A 21,893-nucleotide genomic window follows, 5' to 3' on the forward strand; every position below is an offset into this window, starting at 1 on the left:
TATATTCATTATTTAATAATAATACTTGACCCACCCTAACCCAAACGCTAACCCCGCACCCTAACCCAAATAATTTGCATTGTGGTAGGATTCTAGACCAGCGCCCAAAATTTTAGTAAGTAATAATAGTTTTACGATTTTATTTTATGTTGGATATCCAACTCTTTAACATCCCATGTAAGGTTTAAATTCTGTTAACAAAATGGCGTTCAAATTCAGCACTCAACCAACTAGTTTGTGGTAACCAATGGAAATTGACAAAGCAGAGCTACAGTTCTGCTACCAAATTGAACCTAATTTTACGATTTTAAAAGTCAAATGTAGATTTTAAAAGTCAAATGTAAATATGGCATAGAATTACACGAAAACAAAATTCGGCGTTGGTCTAGAATTGTACCACTTTTTTTACAGTAACAAAACAGGTTGCCAAATTGGAAATGGCAAGAAAGTAAGAAATATGGGAGAATAAATATAATAATCATACTTGATCTACCCAAACTCAATCTCGCAGCCCAAATAATGTTAGCAATATAACATTGTTTACTTCCGGAGATATTACGCATAGAATTTCGAGCTGCGTACTTCCCTTCCCTTTGGTTATAAATCCACGTAAGAAAAAGTGATAAGATTCTAGATCAGCCCCTAAAATTCGAAACAATAGCATTTTGTAACGTTTTTTATACTACAAATATCCTATTGTGAATACTTTCTTTAGTGTTCCATCTATACATATCATAATTTGTTGCCATTAAAAATTATTTTAGTCGAAATCCTACCCCGGCGGTTACATTTTATGCCAGCTGGCAACACCTGTGGAAAGTATGGCAAGTGCACCCGCGAGTTTTTATCAACCTTTCAAAAGTGCACCCAAAAAATTCTGAACTGCACCCCAAATTTGTAAGACGCTTGTGCGGCATACATTTACAGGGCATTAAAAAATCATTAAGTGGATCCGAGGTGCACTTTTTTGACCTTTGTTGCACCCGGATTTTTTCGGCCGTGCACCCGCGAGATCTCGTTGAGATCTGCCATACTTTCCAGACTGGGCTGGCAATACTTGCGGGGTTACGCTTTCGGCAACCATTACACCATCCATGACTGAGTTTTTTGGCGGAAAGTGTCTGGAAGGCAATCGGACTGAGTTAATAGTATCCCATCACCGCAGACTATGGCATAGGTTATGAGGGAATAATTAGAACTTTTTTAATGAATTCCGATGATACATTCTAAAACCAAGCGTATATCACATAAGACCCAACTGAAATCCTTCTTTTACATCAATGTTTATTTTAATTTGTAAATACCAAGTAGTAAGCCTATTTGGTAATAAAATTCCATAAGTAACATTTCACGAAAGGTCAACAAAATGTAAAGAATTTTTTTTTTGTGTGTATTAACTTTTTTTGCTAAAAAATACTTGGGTGACCAAAAGTAAAGGTTGGAAGCCATATATAATTTTTGTTAGAGCTGTTTATTTAGTTTGGTTGGGTGCATAAGTTATTATCCTACACTCCTACTACTAACTTGTTTATAGTGTTTAATTTCCATTAGAAGTCAAGTCATTTTCAATAAATACTGTCCCAGTCTAAGTCATTCCCATACCAGGTCGAGAACAATGTTTTGCATAGCAAACACAAGAAAAGTGCTTGACTTAAAGTCACCACTATACTATTAATTTCTATTCATCTGTTCATCAGACACTATAGATTACCTACAGCGAACTATTTTAAATTTGTGAGGTTTTAATGATTCAGCTTTATGTCTACCGTCCATGAAACTTTCCTTAGTTACCAATAACTTTTTTTTAATTGCCAGATCAATATAAAACCTGCAACTTATAGACAATATTTTCTGCTTTCTTCAAAATTTTGAAATTTTGCTAACCGTTACACTATATAATGTTGTTACATGTGAAACCTAATTTGAAAAATATGGTAGATCTCAATGAGATCATTGTTTTCATGGCCGTAAAAATCTTGGAAGACCAGGTGCACAAAAAAACAAAAGTACCCCCAACACTTATTGTACTTAAAAATATGGGCACTTTTGTGGATAGGGGTTCGGTTGTTCACTTGTCATGTTTTCCACAGTTTTGTGTGACATCTATTTTTTAAATCAATAGCTTGCTTATAGGTATAATTAATTCCCCCAATTACAAATTTCTTTGCCATGAAACATTCTTCAAAATTTTATTTTTTGAAATATATTATATTGTTTATTTATCAGCAATCTAAAGCTGTTAATCTCTAGTGTTAAGGGTCAGACTGTATTTATATGTTTTAAAATTTATTATAAAAATTAAATGCTTTAAAATTCTTCTGTATTTGGACGTGCTAAAATTTTGCTGCTGCATAGATCAGCATCTTAAAGTACATCGGGTATGTTGAACTATGTAATTTAGCAGAAATAGATTAACATTTGTTTTAGACCTTATTTAGTTTTACCAATGTACTTCTAATGGTAATATCAATTTTTAAAAGCATATTTTATTGTTTAAATTCCCTTTTAACACAGAAATGAGAGAGATGGACTTTGGGAGATCCACAAATGGTACAAAGGTGAGTTCAAAATTGTTCCTAAATATATATGGAAAGTGCAGATATGCTATTCTAGAGGTTTAATTTTTGTTATATATTTTTTTCTATTGGATAAACTTTTGACAGTTGTTTTTCTGCATTTTTTCATTAAGTATGTTTCTTGATTAACATACATATAATGTAAATATAGGTTTAAAAAACATTACAAACTATTGGTGTTGAATACTTATCGTTTTCCAATTTATTGTTATTAAATATAATTAGTTTGTTTGAATTTCAAAAGTCAGGTAAAAAAGTTATATTTTTATTCAGTGTTACAATGTGACTAGAATCAACATAGTTTTGTTGTTGTTGTTGTTACAGACTTGTTTTATGATAGTAAGTGTTGACATTAAACATTAATCAACTACAGTATGCTGTTAACTAAACTAAACATATATTAATGTATTTGCATTGCATTTTTACACTATTGATTTTTATCCTCATAAAAGGTTCATTTTATTTCCAACACAAAGATGCGAACCTAGTTTTCACGGGTGTCATTCGTTTCGTTGTCTGGCGTGTTTGAGCAGACGCGCGTTTTCTTGCGACTCCACTCAAGCCCCGCACCTTGTAGACAAAGAGTGCGTGCAAACCTGTGTTGTTGTTCGTGACCGACCTCCCCACACATTGAGCCAGGGTTTGGGGAAAAGGTCCCGTCTTGTGTTTTCGTTTCCCCGTTTTGCGCAATATCTAAGCCAGCCCGTCACGCCTGGTGGACAAAGCCGCCAGTCCGTGACGGGTAACGAGAGCCGCCTGTTTTCAGTGCGCCGTTCATCCGGAACTGGCGGCTCAAGCGACAAGCATTCACAGCCACTGGAACATGAAGTTGCTATGGCGGAGCTGGCCCACACTTTTGCCTGGTCGCCTGTTGACTATTAGTAGTGCTTGCTCGTGGAAGGAGTCTTGTATATTGTGGATGTGTGACCCCTCTCCACCGACTGGGAGAAACGCATTTTATAATCAGTGAAAGTGCACTACAATGGGTTCTGTGCTCTGGGCGGAAGTCGCTGCACGCGAATTTTCCCTATAATACGCGGATGCTGGCAGTATAGTTAGATTTTGCTGGCCTCTGTCTGAGCTATATGCACAGTTAGCATACACCGTTAGAAAAGCTGACGAACAGTGCACTGCAATTTAGCGAAAATCATCTCGATAACACTGTCATTTGAAGTTTACAGCTGCCAATTAACTTCGCTCTCGTTTCCGCAATGTCCAGCATAGGTCGTCTTGCCTGAACGCAGATGTACTCAAAATTACACGGTGTTCAGTTGTTAGAACATAAAGCAACAGCGTTATATCAGTTTATATGGAGTTTATTGAGGTTGCGCGGACCCATTCGAATTGTTGTCTGGTTCTCCGAACATAAATAATCGTGATAGGTTTGCCGAAATTGGAGCAGGTAATTCATGACACTTCACGTAGCACTCGTAGCAGGTACCACAGTTACTCCATTTGATTTCAGTGGGATGCCGAAGATAAAAGGCTGTGCCACAGATATAACGGTCACCGCTGAACTCGTAGCATCGCAATTTATCGATAGTGTTTTTTTTGTGTGTATTTCTCTGGCAAATCGATGTTATTCACTCACCTGCAATTAACTTTTCCTTAGAAGGCAAAAGAAGGAACAAGGTTTTATGAGGTTTCGGTCGAATCGAGAAAGGTCGCGCGCTTTTTGGAACAGCACCAGTTACGTCGTATGCTTCGCAAACCGCCAAAAGCAATGCGCGTGAACTTTTGCATGATTTTCACCTTCTTCGTTAACGCGCGTGGATTTTCGGAAGCCTATATTTAATCTGTTGAGGCAAGTTTTAAAAAAGTATTCCTCGAAACAGTCTTCCTGTTTGATGCTTGCGCTATACGTTTATTTTTATATTGCTTGTGTGTCAAGTTTTACTTTAATAATAATGTAATTTGGCCCACTGATTTTGAGCCTTATCTATTAGTCTGTTGGGTATAAACAGACATTGAATTCCTGCGCAGTTTTAGCCACTAATTAACATATATAGCTACGGACAACACTCATTCTATGCTTTAATTTGTATGTTTCGTTTATTTTTGCTTAAATGTGCAGAGGTTTACCAGGTTTACTTATTGCGTAACTCTCCTTTTGTGGCGTTCGCAACTAACTAAGGCTAGTCTTCAAATTTTCCTGTTTTGTATAGAATATAATTTTCACGAAATTTCGTATAATAAGCTATATGGTTAACTTATCTATTGACCTTATCCTTGTATGAAACAAAACCCAGCAGTGGTATTACTATTTAGGGTAATCGAAATTTGCGTAATAATGGTATATTTCTTTTCTGTGCATTGATTTGTTTAGCGAATTAAAAAAATTATCGTTTGGTTAAAGAATAGAACTTATAAAAAATGGGAGTAACAAAATGCCAACTCTTTCGCTTTGATTTTACGACGGACTTCCTCACATTATTTTATATGGCTGTTTTCAAAAAGTATCAACTTTCCAACACAACGGAATTAAAAAAACATTTTTACATGAAACGAATTTTGAACAATTGGCAGGTGTGTTTGTGCCCAACAGAATATTGCTTTGGCAGCTAAACGCATCGAAAGGTATCGAATGGGACGTCGGCTTTGGAAGGCCTCGGACGGCCTTTGTCTACTGTTGGAGCGTAACGCGCCCTTACGCTGGTGGGACGGGCTCGCTTTATTGCTTGTAGTTGTGTATATGCGCGCGATACGGTTCCTTTTTTCGTCGAATTTATGCCATAACCGGCGTGTCGCGCGATGGATACAAGGCTGGTAACGGCGTCGTGTAACAACAGCGGTCGATATGATATAAAGGTAACCTTCTTTGTTCCATGCCGACTCCCATGTGCTTAAATTAACGGCCTTACACCCGACAATTATGCGCTTGTTCCAAGCCAGATGCTGTGTTTTTGGCGTAACGCAGGAATGCAGGTCGTTTCAGGCGTATTTTGTCCTAAAGCAGAACCCGAGTGGGAGAGGCGGCCAAGTGGAAATCAAAAGGGCGAGTTGAAACTCTGTCGATCGCGTGTCAAGTAGACGACATCATCTCGCCACGTCGATCCGCGACGCTCTTGTAATTGCATGCCGCTGAGGACTTAAGACCAGTGGGCGGTTGCTTACGGCCATAGTCGCAAAAGCAGTAGATTTCGCGCGCTAGGCTTGAACATTAGCTTTCGCACGTGCACTTTGATTAGCCGACTAATTGTAGCAGAATTTTTCGATATCTAGCAGTCTTAGGCGTCGCTGTTTTCTTTATAAACCCAAGACAAGCATCTAGCGAGGACAAATATTTACCTGCGGTATTGTGCGCCATATGTCGGCCCATGTGGCTAAAGCCTCTGTGTAAACGGCAACGGACGGGAACAGATGAATAATGACGTTTGGACGCGTTTCGGGCGATTAAAAAAGCTTCACTGTCAATAAGAATCAGCAAACCGAAAACACTACCGCTCAAAGCGTATTTGCGGGTGTAGTTTTAACTTTAGATGGTCTAAAAGTGTTGTGCCCGCAAGGCAGTGACTTCGAATTTGCTAAACCGAAGATTACTAAGCACCATGATCATCTGCTGTTTCTAGTTCGCGTTTCCCAAAAATATAAATTGAACCTGTGATTTAAGATCTTGTCGATATTGTTCTGGTTATTTTAATATTTTACGGAAAAACACACTAACTTTACCGTTTGTGTTCGTATTTAAAGAACATAGGGTCAACACTTTTTCGAACTGTTTCTGCAAAGGCTATAAAGGCAGCTCAGGAAAAGGAAGCCAGTCATAGTCAAGACAGTGTGTTCAACTGTTGTGAGCAAGGAGATGTCTTTGGTATTCCTTCCAGTTGCGGGCCAGGGACCACCTGTCCAGCAGTTGGCCGTTTCGGCGTTCCCGGGCCACCAGGGCCCCGTCTGCATCACGGGCCAGGCCGGGTACCCCCAGCCCCACCAGCTGGTCTTCGCGGCGCCACCTCCAGCAGTTACGAACTACGAACGCGCAATTGTCCACACTGCAACAAAGGTGGGTTGGAATCCTTCTCGGCCTCGCAGAATGTGGGTACCCGACAATTGTCGCCTTCGCGCGGTTTACGCTGCATATTTTTTGGTTTCCTTTTGCTCCGGAAATGGGGTCGGTTGGGCATAGGATGGGGCACGCCGAACGTGCCGCAGCAATTGCACACCCACCCGACCCATCGCGTCGTTTCCTGGCGATACGCAGGTGCAGCTGAGTCTCACACGGTCTCGTGTTCAACGAGGTCGTATCGGATTCTGACTTCCCGCCGATGCCTGCTAACGCTTTACCTCGCTTAAGTCTGTATTGCTGAGGTTTTGCTAAGTACGTTTCAATAAAGGAAATTTAAATTTACGATTTTTTCACCTGTTATATTTTTGTAGAGAAATAACGACGACAATTCACATCTTCTCGCTGGATCTGTTGACAACGGAGCAAAAAAGGTAGCGCATTTCCATTTAGAGAAATTTATTAAAATGAAAACTTTATTTCGAGTAACTTTTTTTTTGTTATATATTTTAAATAAAGTTATACACTAAACTGCTTTGATACTTACTTTTTCCATGGTTACGGGTGTATTGTTTTGAGCGCTGAATACCATAGACGCCTTAGTATAATTTTGCTCCCTATTGTTCTTAGTTTATAGAGCCATCTGTCCTAGTAAATTGCATTTGTAGTGTCCTTTCGACCAAATATAACCCTAAACTGGCTTGGAAGTAAGAATTATTCAAAAAATTTATTGTGTGAAGTGAAGTCACAATGAGGTAGGAATTCATAAGTAACGCTTCAGTGATCTGTCGGCTTTAGTCAGGGATTTCGTAAGTGGACCTTTTTGCAATATATATTTCTCCGTCCCTGTAGCTTGTTTTTTACAGTCTGTTGCCCGATTCGTATCACTTAACGTCGACATAACCTCGTTGTAAAAATCAAACGTTCGTATTATTCCCAAACACTTTTCTTTGTGCTGTGCTCCGTTTATTCATTGTAATATGTTTTTTTGTTTTAATTAACACCGTCCTAAAGGTAATCAAACAGAATTTAACAGTAATTAGCTTGAATAAATCTGAAAAAATTTGCAATGGTTACTTACCTAGTAAAATGTCGATGTTAATCTTGTAAAGCGTACACGCACTAATGCAAAACTATTCATGTTCCTTCTTAAAGACGACACCGCCATAATAAACGGTAATACGTTTAAACGATGGCGTCTAATCCGAACCTTTCACCTTTTGTTGCAGATTAAGACTGAGCGCATCGACCCTAGTCAAGTGTCCAAGGTGGTGCACTTGCGCAGTTTGCCCAACGACGTGTCCGAAACCGAGGTCATACAACTGGGCATGACCTACGGCCGAGTCACGAACGTTTTAATGCTCAAGGTGGGAATCTCACTTTTATTCACGTAGCTAACGACAATATCAAGATAAAACTGGTCGGTGATTTTAATCGTTATTTTAATTGACGGAAACTCATTGGCTATATAGCATTTAAACAACAACGTGCAATTAGTTTTAATGCGAAAGTTTTCGCTTGTACCAAAGTAGCGAACTGCGTGTCATTGTCGGTCAAAGTGTTGACACCAGGTGCAAGTTTCTAGTCCCGTCTGTGCTGATAATATCGAAGTCCTTGGAGAGCTTTCCCCAGCCGCAAGGCAGCATGACTAAATATTCGCATGAAGCTTGAGCCTCTGTGTGTTCCAGCCAATTCTCAGTTAGCTTTAAAGCGCAAATTACAGGGCGTATACTTCTTATGGTTTTCGGGTTGGGCGTCCGGTGATCGCGAACGCATCTTTAATCTACAAAGAGATACATTTATCTTATCTTTATTGCACGTAAATACCCCAAATTATATGTCACTTCAAACTTTATTTTCAAATGTGTAAGTTTCTGATTTTACCGAGCTATATTTTCTTTAATTTGATTTGCATGACATTACAACTATTTAGGCCTGACTAACAGCGGTCTTTTCCCATATTTAATACACATACTTTTCTATTGTTTAATACACAGATTTTGTCATTGTAATGCGTTGCACCAAATAGCATAGTTCTCCTTGCAATCATAGCCGCCCGGACTACTGCTCTCTAAATTTCAACAATAAAATACGATAAAACAAAAAACCTCCTGTAGCCGATAGCAAACAAACTAACGTTATTTTATATTTTAATAAAAGTATGTTGTCCCTAAAAGTTTTAAATGCACTAAATTAGCGCGCAATGAAAACCCTAAAACATTATAGGAGATATAGTCGACATAATACTGTAATGATCAGTACGAATGTACACGAAAATGCTTTTACAAGGACAGTTGTTGCTTTCTTACAATTTGCCACGATTGTCACACCTCAAATAGGCCCTTAAAATAGTCCAAAACTTGATCTCCTCTCTAGTTTAAACAATGTTCGTAAGATAACTCTCTTGACTATTTTGCCATATTATCTTGAAGCACACTTGCTAGAAAACAAACGCTGCTGACAATTTGTCAACCTATTCAAACACCAAAAATAATATAAGCACTTACAAAAAGGCCACTAGTGCTGAATACACGACTGTCATGGACAGAGTGCCGTTTGTGACTTAAGGGGCTTCAATTGTCGCTGTAAGGTTTGACTACCATCCAGGGTTTTATACATGTTGAACCTCAAAACAAACGCATAAAGGATGACACTGTGACGTGCTACAGGGTCAGGTTGTACGAATTTATTTTAAAATCAAATCGCAGGCGTCGTTTGTAGTATAATTATGATTGAATGCACGCCGATTAATCAAAACGGTTGTTTCAGATTTTACCTTCAAAACATTTAAATTGTCGTTTTTAAGTATTCGGCAAATTACAGTGGCGGTGCCTTGTTACGTGAATCTTCTCCATTTCTAATTACCCGACAATTTGCTCTCAATCACAAGGCAAAAGTTAGTTTCCCAATTTGCTCGCCGCTTTGCCGAAATGTGTTGCGTGGACTTACCGATCGGTAACAAAAACAGGAGAAATGCTAATCTTAACGGTGTACCGCCAAGTTTGTAGGAAAAACGTTATATGCAAATCCCTGTTTGGCTCCACGTGCTGTTGACCGTACTTAACCTTTAAAGCAACGCACATGCTAGCGTTTGTAAATCCCGCATTCGCCATATTGTGGTTTCATCACAAACCTATCACTCCAATCTGTTTGTCTATTATAGAGTAGGCTGTGTATCTTTTTACATTTCAAATCCAATGGCCCGGTGATTCATTTTTTAAACTGTAAGTGTAACCTGATCTTTTTTAGAGGTTACTTGTGTTTTAAGTCCATACAGAAAAAATAACCTAACTAAAAACAAATGTACTTATAATATAAATGAAAAACATTGAAACATAATTGTTAAAAATAGATTTAATACATGAATGGTGAATAGTAATATTAAAAATTTTGTTTTATTAGCCTAAAAAAAAATATTGTTAGTTTTGTTACTTTGTTAAACCTCAGCTTCGAATTTTCCGTCATAACGTAGTGTAATGTTTCGCTGCATTATTATGGCTATGAATTATGTGGTTGAAGATTGATGGCAACGCCTATCCGGCCGTTTATAAAGGAGGCGATTTACCCGATGCTTAGTATTTACTTCCGGCGTTTCACTTTTATTATATCCACAATAAATGTGCTTCATGGTAAACCAATTACTGGCGAAAATTGTTGCAGATTTAAAGTTACCTAAATCCGACGAAGTTTCAACAATAAAAGTTCTACTTGCGCATTGACGACCTAATGACTCCGCAATGGGTGCAATTCACTCAACATATATAACTCCGTCCGTAATCGCATTTTTAAGAACCATTCGTAGCTCACTCAAACCCATGGCGTTACAATAAGCCAAGCCTTAACTCCTCTATTATCTAAGTGCAGAGTGAAACTTAGGAATAACTAACCCCAACCAAGGACGTAGGCTAAAACTGGACGTCATTTACCAATGTTAAAACCAAGTCATTTTGAAATAACTTAAGTCTAAGTCAAAAGTCAAGTCCCAGTCCAAGTCATCAGTTGCCCAAGGCAAGTCCCAGTCAAGTCATTTTATAATAAAATGGTAATTAAAAACACTTAATTTCCAGCCAAGTCATTTGACTCAATGACTTAAGTCCAGTCAAGTCATTTGTCTAAAATACTTGAGTCGAGTAAAGTCATTTGAAAACAATACAACACCGTTATTTACCCAGTGCCGTGATTGTAGAGCAAAAAAACAGCCGTAACCCTTTTTATCCTGTGACTGCAGGGTAAGAATCAGGCGTTTCTGGAAATGGAAGATGAGGATACCGCCACGCAGATGGTGGCCGGAAGTGAGATGAGTCCGGCAACTATTCGAGATCGCATCATTTTCGTTCAGTTCTCCAACCACAAAGAGCTGAAGACGGACAACTCGCCAAATCAACTGGTATAGGGATATGCACTCGATTATAAGGAGTATCGTGGGGGCGCTATTGTCTGCTGATGCGAGCATCTTTTATTGTAACAAAGTTTCGCATCCGATTTGTTGCTAAAAATATATCTTGCCAGTTTTTCTATTGAACTAATAAGGTTCGAAAACTGAAAACGAAACTCTGTTCTAAGACTCCTAGGATACTGATACAATTTGTAATGAATGACACAACGGCATTGTACTTGCAATATTAAAGATTTTTGTGGGTAAATCTGAGCGTTGTTACATAAACATAGGCTTATACAAGGAAGCTTATAGTTGTTTACAATCAGGATAGCCACAGTAGCACGATTTTCGCTTCTGCGTACTTTCCTTTTAAAAATTGTACAAGATTTTGCGGCGAGCGAACGTGATGTTTTGTAGTTTCAGGTAGATCGAACGGTAACCGCAATCTGAAGTTGTGGAGTTTGCAAACGCAAAACGAACAAACTTTACTGTAAATAAGTGTAGTGCAGAGAAATGCTTTTTCTTACTAATCACCGGCGTTTATGAGGGAAATTGTTATGAATTATTGAGCGCAAAAATGACGTCTTTCCGTTTGGCCGCTCTCTGGCCCATTGTTGCCATTATTAAGCGAGTCATGTGCAAACACAATACAAAATACGGTTGAGGTTTCACTCTTCCCTTCCCTGTTATTTTTGTTTTATATTATTCAGGTTTTAATGCTTAACAATATATGTGATCCGCGCCTATGTAACATTTAAAAATAATGTCCTATTTTTAGAATAAGAGCGAAATGCACTAATCAACTGAGGATAAGCGCACCAAAATAAAGCCACATTTGATTTTTACTGTTTTATCGAATCATTACATCCTTCAAATGATTGCTGCATGTTTTACCTATGGAGCAGCTTTAATTTGCTTTACATCTTTGCTGTTTATTCAACATAAAAGAGAGACTGAAATCTTACGTTAAGAATAAAAAAACACGAGGATAACTTGACACGTCTAGACCATTCTATAAAATCTTAAAATTTCGACCGGATATTTCGGGTTGGGGCGATAGCCATAACTGGAGTGCGATTCGCGGTTAAGAATATTACCTGTTTGAATGCCAGTAGGGCTTCTGTTGTGCATTGTTTGTTGTGGAAGTTTATAATAAGCGTCACGTTTGTTTGTGGTGATGGCTGTAATCTTTCTACGTCGTCAAGTTTGAAACGGTAGCAAGTCGAATACCATCTTGCACTTACTAAGTCATTATTCCAACCTTTTCTGTCTATAATGTTATTTTGCGAAGAGCAAACGAAAGTAAATCTCCAAAAAGTAATGAACATGTGGTTTTAAAGATTATAGCTTTGTCGCAAAGGTTGTTTTTGTGATTTTTTAGGACAACCCAAAATATTTTGCAATTCAGGCACTGACACTGTTTTAAATGATAAATACCGTTTGTGTAACTCACTGTAGCAGTTTCTGGTGATGCGCCAAACAACCAAGCAAAGCGAAACTAAAAGACATACCATTTGACAAACGCCATTTTTTCTTTACAGAAGGCTCAAGCGGCTTTGCAAGCGATGCAGCAGGCGGATGGGGGTGGCCTAAATCACGTTCTGCGTATCGTGGTTGAGAACATGCTCTATCCCATCACCATCGACATTCTGCACACCATCTTCTCCAAATTTGGCGTCGTGCTCAAGATCATTACATTTAACAAGAACAGTTAAGTCATCCGTTGTCGTTATTTTGCTTTCATTTTTATTGCCTGTTTTTTGAGCTATATTGAGCCCAATAGCCAAATATGCGTAGAAATTAATTGCTTTAAAGGCACAGTTTTTCTTAACGTGGTGTTAACCATTTGTGCAGATGTTGCAAAATTTGCGTTTGAAAGGAAAAAAATTGAGTTTTTTTTTCCGAACAGTCAGTGGCTTTTAAACCGGTATTCGCCGACCCCTTGAGATCCGTGATAAAAGTGATTATATCAGCCAGATCACATGTTTTGCATTGAATTTTGTTAATTCTAAATCTGTTGACTGTTTGCGTTCAGTTAGAAGTTTTTTAGACTGCTTATTTGAATGTTAAAAAAACGTTTTGTAGCCCGATTACTACTGGTTTACATTTTCAACCGAGTGTTTATGCGCTTATAGCCTTTGTTCAGTCCCGGGATGGACATCATTTTTGAAAGTGTTTAATGATTTGTTGTCTTTCATCAACTGTGTTCCTGCCGTGAAAGCATTTTACATTTTTTTGCGAAATATCAATTAAATAAAATCACATATTCGATTTTTTTGGTTTATTTAGGTTTATTTAGTTTTGTTTATATGCCTTGCAGAGGCTAACTATCAATTAATTTGAAAAAATTGTTTAGTAACGCGCAGCTCAAATTAAAAAAAATTGGACATTATTTATTTTGCGAGGACAATTACTATTTAAATATTCGTACACAGTTATCCCCATGCAGCGTGTGCATTCTGAATTTTACGCATTTTATTTAGGCATAGCTTGACTAACAGAAACATTAGCCACTTTTTATCGCGTTCCTCTAAACAATGGAAAAACTTCATTGACGGGAAGCTGCTAATTTGACACTTATCCGGTGCTGACCAAACTATTATTTTCATGTCTTAAATATAAATCATAAACATGTGAAAAATTATATAATAAGTAATATTTTTAATTATAGTCATTAGCTGTAACTGTTACTTATCTTTGAATCGACACCAACAAAAATAAAGATACACTAACATCTATTTCGAAGTGTTTTTTGGATTGTCATAACTTTGCTGTTTGAATTTTCAGACCAATTTCAAGCATTACTTCAGATGGGCGACAGCATCCAGTCACAAACAGCAAAGCTCGTAAGCTTGTACAACACTATACTAATAGACTATGTATTGTATTAGGCATCTAAAATACGAATATGGAATATATAGCTTGTTTAAAATGCTTATGCAGTGGTTCTCAAGTTTTTTTTCATATGCCTCCCTTACACACTTAAACTTTGTTAATTGCTCCCCAGAATAAATTATTGAATTATTTCACCTTTACTTAGTTTTTTGCTTCTGTTTACCTTGTTTACAGAAAAATAAACCTACAGTAAAATAGGCGACAAATATGCGCAAATACCCAACATAGTTATAAGCGAATGCACTTTTATATAGAGGCACAGAAGGTGCAAAAAATGAACGTTTTATCTATCCCTTTCTTATAATTTTGCGGTTGTATTTTCGTCCTGAAAAATGTCAAGCCCCGCTAAGCAGTGCTACACAATATTTTTTAATTGCCTAACACTATTAAGGTTTACATTTTTGGCGGCACACTTTTTTTGACAATTAGAAATATGATCACATATCTAAGGCAGGCCAGTACGATTTGAAGTTTTATGGATAGATGTGCTCAAGCACCCATCTTTTGACTTTTTTGATTCCCTTATTATAAATCTTGCGTTTTTTATGAGCCCTTGTAAAATGTAAAAAGCCTCACTTACTCAACCTTACAAGGTTTTGTGGCACGTAGGTATTGGCCTAGCAATGGTCTATTTTAGACTACATGAATGGCTGTTACTATGGAGAAACAATAGATGATTATAGATCTAACAGACTTTCTCCTGAAAATATTTTTTCTCCTCCCTGGAAGAAATTTCGTTGCAAAAATAAAAATTCCTGCCTCGGGGAGACAAGTTCGAGTAAAACCAAATACAGTTATGTTGTAACCTGGCATTTTGACAGGTTAGCCAGGATAAAAGAAAGACTAGGTCACCACTATAATACAATATAATACAATTTGATGTACTTATGGTTAAGCTGTTAAAAAACCAAAAAATAAACCAATTTGATATCAAAAATTTTTCTGTTTCAACGTGCATTCGCCCCATATAGTCCTCAGAAAGCATTCTTTTTCGAGGTAGTGTTTTTTTTTTCGTTTAGGATGAAACACAATTCAAACTAAATGAGCGAAACTGGCTAAGGCAGCCATTTTACACTCATCGAATCCTCTGCTAGTGTTCTGCCACATTTGCTGACACTTTACGTTTTTTTACATATTGAAACTTGAATAAACTTCCCATTACTGACGCTTGATTTTAGAATGTGTAGTACAACAGCAAAGTATCAACAATTAACTGACGTTATTTGCAATCCAATGATTGGCGATTTGGTACTGCACATGTTCACCTTTTGATGGCAAAGTGTAACAATTAATGATCTTGTTAATTAACTGGCCCGCAACCAAAATAAGCCTTTATGTGCGATTAATCGAACTGGGCAAATAGCATAGGTATTGTAGAATCATTTTTCGATGAATATAATAGTAATAAGCAAGCATCAACATCAATCAATACAGTTATTTGTTTAAATAACCGCCATAAACTTGCTCGGCTCACAGGGAACATTAAAAACGGCTAATTCTAAACATTTACTGATGATAGTCGCTCGACGGACAGAACATCTACAACGCGTGCTGCACATTGCGGATCGAGTACAGTAAGCTGACTGCACTGAACGTCAAGTACAACAACGAGAAGAGTAGAGATTACACCAGGAATGATCTGCCGTCCGGCGAAACTAGCAGTTTCGCAACCCCAAGCAATGCCTTACACAATGTGTTGGCAGGTTGGAAACGCTCAAGTGCATGCTTTGTGTTTATTACGCAGTAGATACAACAGTAGAACCAGCCGACGAATGTAGACTTGAGGCAGTGGGTAATTTGTTTTTGTAAAGAATGGTTTGATCCTTGAAATCCATTCAACTTATTCTCTGCGATGAAATGGCTGTTCGGCAAATTCAACTACATTTTAGCATTTTTTTAGGAGTAAAAACAAAATAGTCATTACGTTTTGCTAACATGAAATAGGGAAGATTTTGTGTTTTTCGGACATAAAATATTTTTCTCGTATCTCCTATTTATTAAATTTAAACATGTTTCTTTAAAGAACATTTTAAAATAATGAGAAACTTGTGCACCGAAGTGTTTCGACATTTTTCAACCTGTATAATTCTGTATAAAGTCCAACTGATTTTTTCCTCAAAAAGATATTAAGTTGTTTTTTTGTATAACAAACTTCAATGTAAATATAAATTCTAAATAACCCGGATATATTTAGTCTTATATTTTAGCTGATTGGGCGACTGATTTAGATCAGTTTGTCTGGCAAAACGGTATTACATAAATCACACAGAATCATTGCTTAGGGAAACGGATACAACCGCCAGTACAATTAAACGTCGACTCTTTTTTTACCATGTAAAGCATTGTAATGTCCTTTCGCCTTAATCCCCGTACAGCTATGTCGCTGTCATCCACTACACATCTGCTCGTTCAATTTAGTGCCGCAGCTGCTTTACGCTTGTTTTAAATACAGGAGCAAGCGGCTTTATGCCTCAACATTACACCACTCAGCAACTGGCCGCTGCAATTCAGCAAAATCACCTCGCTTCCATTGCATCAGCTTCAAGTTAGTCTTTATGCGCCTCTGTCATTTTGTTGTCTGCTTATGTGGAATATCACTGGTTGTTCGATAGAATAACCAGTCACTGCTTGCTTTGCTCTATCCTTGTGTTTCAGCTTCACACAAATTGCTAAGAAACAACCCTTTATTTTTTAACTTTCGCAATTTAGAATGTATACCTTGACCTTTATTTAGCAGCTTAATTACTGTTCACCGAACATAGTATTCAATTTATTCCTTACATCTAGTCTATTCATGCGTGCGAACACAGACAAAAATGATTATATTGTTTCTACCAGGTGCCCTGCAAGGCGTGGCCACTACCATGTCCGGCCATTACTCTCCCCTGCCCACCATGACTATGGGCAACACGGCTGTGGCCGCTCAACTTGCCGCCATTGTCGGAGTCAACAACGCGGTCTTGCACGTATCCAACCTGAACGACGAGGTAAGGTGGAATCGTGTACTGTTGTAGTTGCTTGCAGTTGTAGCTGACTATACGCGCCTGTTATGACGTGTGTGTGATACAAACCGTTCTTGCTTTTCGCTGCCCCGGTGCTATCGCGGCCCGTTCTGTCTGCGTCTTAGAGCCTTGCGATGTTCTGCTGGCTTCTAGTCTAAATCTTTGATTTCTTCAATCGTTTTTGATTAACTGGCGGTGTTGCGAAATACCGCGGTTGTGAAATGCGCTCAAATGCTGTTGCCCAAACACGCAAGGTCGGTGTTGCCACGTTTAGGATTGCTGATTTAACGTTTATGTTGTCAGGTCGGTTTTACAACCGTGTTTCCGCAAGTTTTCAAGTGTAATAATTGTCGCGCGTGTGTGTGTGCAAACCAGGCGTTTGTGCGTCTGTGGTCTGGCGTGCTTTCCCGTGTGTAGCGCTTGTACAAACGCGCAAGGCCGCCGCCATTTTCGGTTGATTAATGTGGATACACTATTTTGCCGTCGTTTTTCCGACATGGCGCTCCACTTCTCTAAAAAAAGTGACGTTTTTTCTTTTTTTTCTACATTTCCGTCACTGCCAACGACCACTCGACCTTCGACTACTGTGCCCTACTACTACTACCACCTTTGTCTCTGCTCGCTCTATGGATGATCGCGAACGTGGTGCTCTTCCTGTTTACCCCTCCCTTCCCCAACACTCACCATTTCGCTCTGGTATTCTACCTTCCGTAACCTGAATTTCTTTTTTTTTTCTGAATAACAACTTTAATATAACCCCCGTTTCAAATATGTTTTTACCCAACTGCCCTACGATTTACCCACCCACCACGATTCGTAACTTTCCTTCGGGCTGCTGCCGTTTCTATGTGCTTCCTCCACACGCAAAGATGGTGACGCCACAAGTGCTCTTTGTACTGTTTGGTACGTTTCTGCCTTGTTTTTCAATTTTATCCTCACGGCCTTAACTTTACTGGTGTTCCTTTACGCGCTTTCTTTCTTGGTTCACACATAACAGCATTTTTTTACTTTGTGTCCATTACCGATAGCTCAATCTTCAAAATTCACGTAGTTAAAATAAAGCCGAACTTATTTTTTTGAATTTTGGCACATGTATTATTAACGAGAATCAAACCGAACTGTTGGTGTGTCTTTGGCGATATATCTAGGACTGTTCAGTTTCCGTTTGTTAAGTTTTGTCCCAACATTGTAATAACTCTCTATGAACTAGCCATACATCTTGGTTCATATGTTTACCCATCGTGTAAAGTACTTACTACTTAATAATATCGTTATGATATTGCGCCACCAGGTGTTTACGGTGACGTCATCCGCGTTAAGATCCTCTTTCAGAAGCAAAACAGCGCCCTCGTGCAGATGAACGACTACACACAGGCTCAGCTCGGTAGGCCATAACACAGTCCTTAGTGTGTACAACTATGTCTGAACATAATGACATACTACTTAAAATTAGTTTTTGAACATTGACGCGGTTTACAGACAGTAAAACACTTTATTGTTTTTTCGGACGTAGCTGGAAAAACTCTAAAAAAGTTAGTTGTACGTATATATATAGTTTGTGTTTTAATGTGAATACATGTTGTGCGTGTTATTGCGATGGTCTTTTCCACAGTTTTTGCCTTAACCAATTTCGTTGCTTCTAGTAATCAAATATCTCCACGGTTTGAAGCTGTTTGGTCGCTCGATGCAAATTGCCATGTCCAAGCACAGCCAGGTTCAGATGCCTAAGGAAGGACAGGAGATGTCCAAACTCACACAGGTAAGACCAGCTACTATTGAGGTGGCTTGGGGGTGATTTTCGATTTCCTTGTTTGACAAATAAAACTAAAATTTATTTAAACAAACCTTTATCAGATGCTATAGCATTGCATTGACTTGTGATAAACATAGAAAACAACCATAGTGTGATTCAGTTTACTAATTTCCGGACAAGGCAGTGAGTTATGAGAAATTGTATTGCCAATAAAATATTTTTTTACAGGATTACACCAACTCCCCTCTCCACCGCTTCAAAAAGCCAGGTTCGAAGAACTTTCAGAATATATTTCCCCCTTCTGAAGTCCTACATCTCTCCAACATCCCGTGAGTCGCTTTTCTAGTTCATAAAAGAGTTTCAACAAACTCAATATTCGTGTCCATTGTATCCAATTTCCTATTTTCTTTGCTAGACCCGAAACCACAGAAGAGTTCTTAATGGATGCGTTCGGTCAAAACGCAACTGTGCAGGCATTCAAGTTCTTCGCGTAAGTTTCGCCACACTTTGTTTGCTTGACGTGTTTGGTTTCGCCTAAATACAGGGTACAATGCAAATGCCACACTTTGCAGAATAGTTCGCTCGGTTGGTGCATGTTTGATAAGCCTTTTTATGAGAGGTTTTTGAAATTTTAATTGATAACTGAGTACCTGTTAGGTAGACTTTAATGCCATAATCTACACTTTTTGAGTTGCGTGTTTCTAACATTTAAACTTGGGTTGTGAATAAACCTAGTAAATGCTTCGATTGTTTTTAAATTGCAGAAAAGACAGAAGAATGGCGCTCATTAAACTTTCCAGCATCGAAGACGCTGTGAAGTGTCTAGTGGTAAGTTTTGGTTTTAGTTCACAACAAATATTTTTAAGTGAGCCAATTTTTAGTTGCCGATGTAAGCTGGTCTATTTATCTGTCACTAAATTACCGTAGTATAGCAAAGGCATTTGTTTTTATTCCAGCTTCTTCACAATGCCAAGTTAAGTGACACCAACCACTTGAGGGTGTCCTTCTCCAAAGGCCACATTTGATTGACAGCAAAAGATCCGCGACGTCCCCGTGCAATTTTCTTACACTCATTGGATCTTAGTTTCCCGAGTTTACAGCCATTTTTGCTGCTCCGATGTTAAACTAACTGTTTGTTCTGCAACGTGCACTTCGAACACTGTACCGGCAGATTACTACAGTCATTGTAGATGTAAAAAACGTCTTGGTGGTTTTTAATATAAATCAAAAAGAAATGTCAAAGCAGAAATGCTTAATGAATTGTTGAAGCCTCCGTGCAAAGTAATTGTGAAGCGTAAGGGTGCATAACTTTAGACCCGTACACGCACGTTAAAAGCAAGTTGTTTTTTCTTGTATGTCGTGGGTACTTCTGGGCCTAATTTTTCTTGCCCTTCCCTGTCCTTTGCGATACCAACGATGTTTGCGATTATTGCGTTACACGTTCCAGCACGATTTTCTGTTCGCAATTGATTTTTTTCGCCACCCTAGTTATGTGAAGCCTACACATTCTCTGTGATCTCAGCATCTAGTAAATGGGTCACAACACCAAACCCTTCACATTCCATTACTTTTGCAATAAAAATATGTGCGATGTTACTGTTTGGGGAACAGAATTTTACATTTTGCGCTGATCATTTGCTTTTCAAGTTTAGTTTCTGATCTGTGAACTGTTTATATTCTACCACTTGTAGACACATCAAGCAACGTCGATACTTAAAGAGCAACTTAAAACCTATACTTTTTGTTGAAAAAAAAGCAGCGCCTCATTTCCCTTAACTTACAATTGCCAAATTATAATCCTGCATGAATTACTGAAATGCGCGTTTTTTCTTTAGAGGTTGGGGGCCCCTGTACAACTATTATGTTGGTAGATACAAGTTAGCGAGGTCCTAAATGAGTAGTGCTTTGTACGATTTTGTAATGAAAAACACTGTGCCGTGTGCAAACCACCGGCTGCTTTTTGTTCGCTGCCTTTTTTCTTGTATTTATTGTAACGGTCTAGCAACGTGGTGTTAGGAACTACGCTTGCTTACTGGGTGTTGGTAATTTAAAATTTTCTCTTAATGAAGCCATTCCTACAATATGTTCCATACACATTGATCGTTGTTGTAGTTGCGCGGTGTGTAGAAATTTATTTTGTGCGTTTTTTGTTAATATTTTTGTATTGTCGTTTCATGTTTAATGATCTCAAAGCATTATTTTTGTAACATTGAACTCTGGGTTTTCTCACCAAACTTTTATATTATTTGACACTTTGGTATGATTCGTTCATTCAATATGCACTATTTTAAAAGTTGTCAGTACATTCCTTTTTCTCATTAATGAAAATATGATTTAAAAACCACAGATATTTTTTTAAATTAATGACGTAGGCGACACTAAGGTAAATATTTAGAAAAGATCATTCACCAATAAATTGTAAGATTTCACATTTTGTAGATGTTGTTAGAAATTTAAAAAAAGACATTATAAAGGCTTTATAACATTGATTAAATTCGTTGAATGATAAGAAACATCAACAAAGTTTTCGGCGCCCGTTATTACATAAATAGTTATGTGAGACGCCGCATTCGTATATTTGTAGCAAAAACGCAAAGGTAAAGTAACAAAATTCAGCTTTCCCACGATTAAACTATGACAGAACCTGAAGTTAACTTATCCTTGTTTGTTTTACTGTTCCTTTAGATTTTGCACGACACCTGTTTATGTTAACTCAAAGTTTCACCCGATTCTCGTTTTTGTGTTTACATGCTTGTGTTGGAAGCGCAACTTTGTGTTTGGTTGGCTGTACATTCCGCGTTCATTGTATTTTGCGCAACTCGGATATAATAAACTAGTTTATTGTAGGGAAGTTTTCTGGCAATTTGTTTAGCTAAGCTCGTGTCTTTAATAATAGCGAAACTTTAATGAGTGAGAGGCAATATTGAGGCTGTAGAGTCATGCCGTACTTGGTACTCGATCATTTTTTTCTGGCTGGAGCGCATTCGCTACTTGAGTAAAACTCTCAGCCGGAGACGGACACGAGTTGTTTTCGAACTTCAATATACGGAGCCCTGCTTTACATATAAACTGCAAACCATTGAATTAAAAATTTGGTGGACACGATTTTGGTAATTGCCTTCGGTTAAGTTTTGTACTGAAGCAGAAGCAGTATAAAAAGCCATAGCATTCCCGTCTCGATAATTTCGTTTTTTGTGTTAATTACTTAGTGGTCTACTGGTACATTCCTTTTTGACCCCGCTTTTATCAAAAAGGCTTGCTTCTTAACGTTAATAAAACTACCTTTACC

At 38.1% G+C, this 21,893-nt stretch overlaps 1 protein-coding gene across 3 annotated transcripts; it reads left to right on the forward strand.

Moving 5' to 3' along the window:
* The first annotated feature begins 2,237 nt into the window (after positions 1 to 2,237).
* On the forward strand, positions 2,238 to 21,448 carry LOC146164087 (polypyrimidine tract-binding protein 1-like). Of its 3 annotated transcripts, XM_083382030.1 has the most exons (17): positions 2,238 to 2,378; positions 2,515 to 2,558; positions 6,951 to 7,010; positions 7,806 to 7,943; positions 10,805 to 10,963; positions 12,496 to 12,664; positions 13,742 to 13,800; positions 15,369 to 15,552; positions 16,302 to 16,394; positions 16,688 to 16,836; positions 17,721 to 17,754; positions 18,143 to 18,235; positions 18,495 to 18,610; positions 18,833 to 18,933; positions 19,020 to 19,094; positions 19,369 to 19,432; positions 19,561 to 21,448. In XM_083382030.1, exons 2-17 carry the CDS (start codon positions 2,517 to 2,519, stop codon positions 19,627 to 19,629), a joined length of 1,605 nt encoding a protein of 534 aa, XP_083238156.1. In that variant the 5' UTR covers positions 2,238 to 2,378; positions 2,515 to 2,516; the 3' UTR covers positions 19,630 to 21,448. The 3 variants fall into 3 exon arrangements, with proteins under 3 accessions (XP_083238156.1, XP_083238155.1, XP_083238157.1); XM_083382029.1 differs by lacking the exons at positions 2,238 to 2,378; positions 2,515 to 2,558 and adding an exon at positions 4,007 to 6,576; XM_083382031.1 differs by lacking the exons at positions 2,238 to 2,378; positions 2,515 to 2,558 and adding an exon at positions 6,641 to 6,891.
* Positions 21,449 to 21,893: the final 445 nt, after the last annotated feature.

The sequence above is a fragment of the Ascidiella aspersa genome, chromosome 2, assembly GCF_963924565.1.
Source record: "Ascidiella aspersa chromosome 2, kaAscAspe10.2, whole genome shotgun sequence".
NCBI classification, from domain to species: Eukaryota; Metazoa; Chordata; class Ascidiacea; order Phlebobranchia; family Ascidiidae; genus Ascidiella; species Ascidiella aspersa.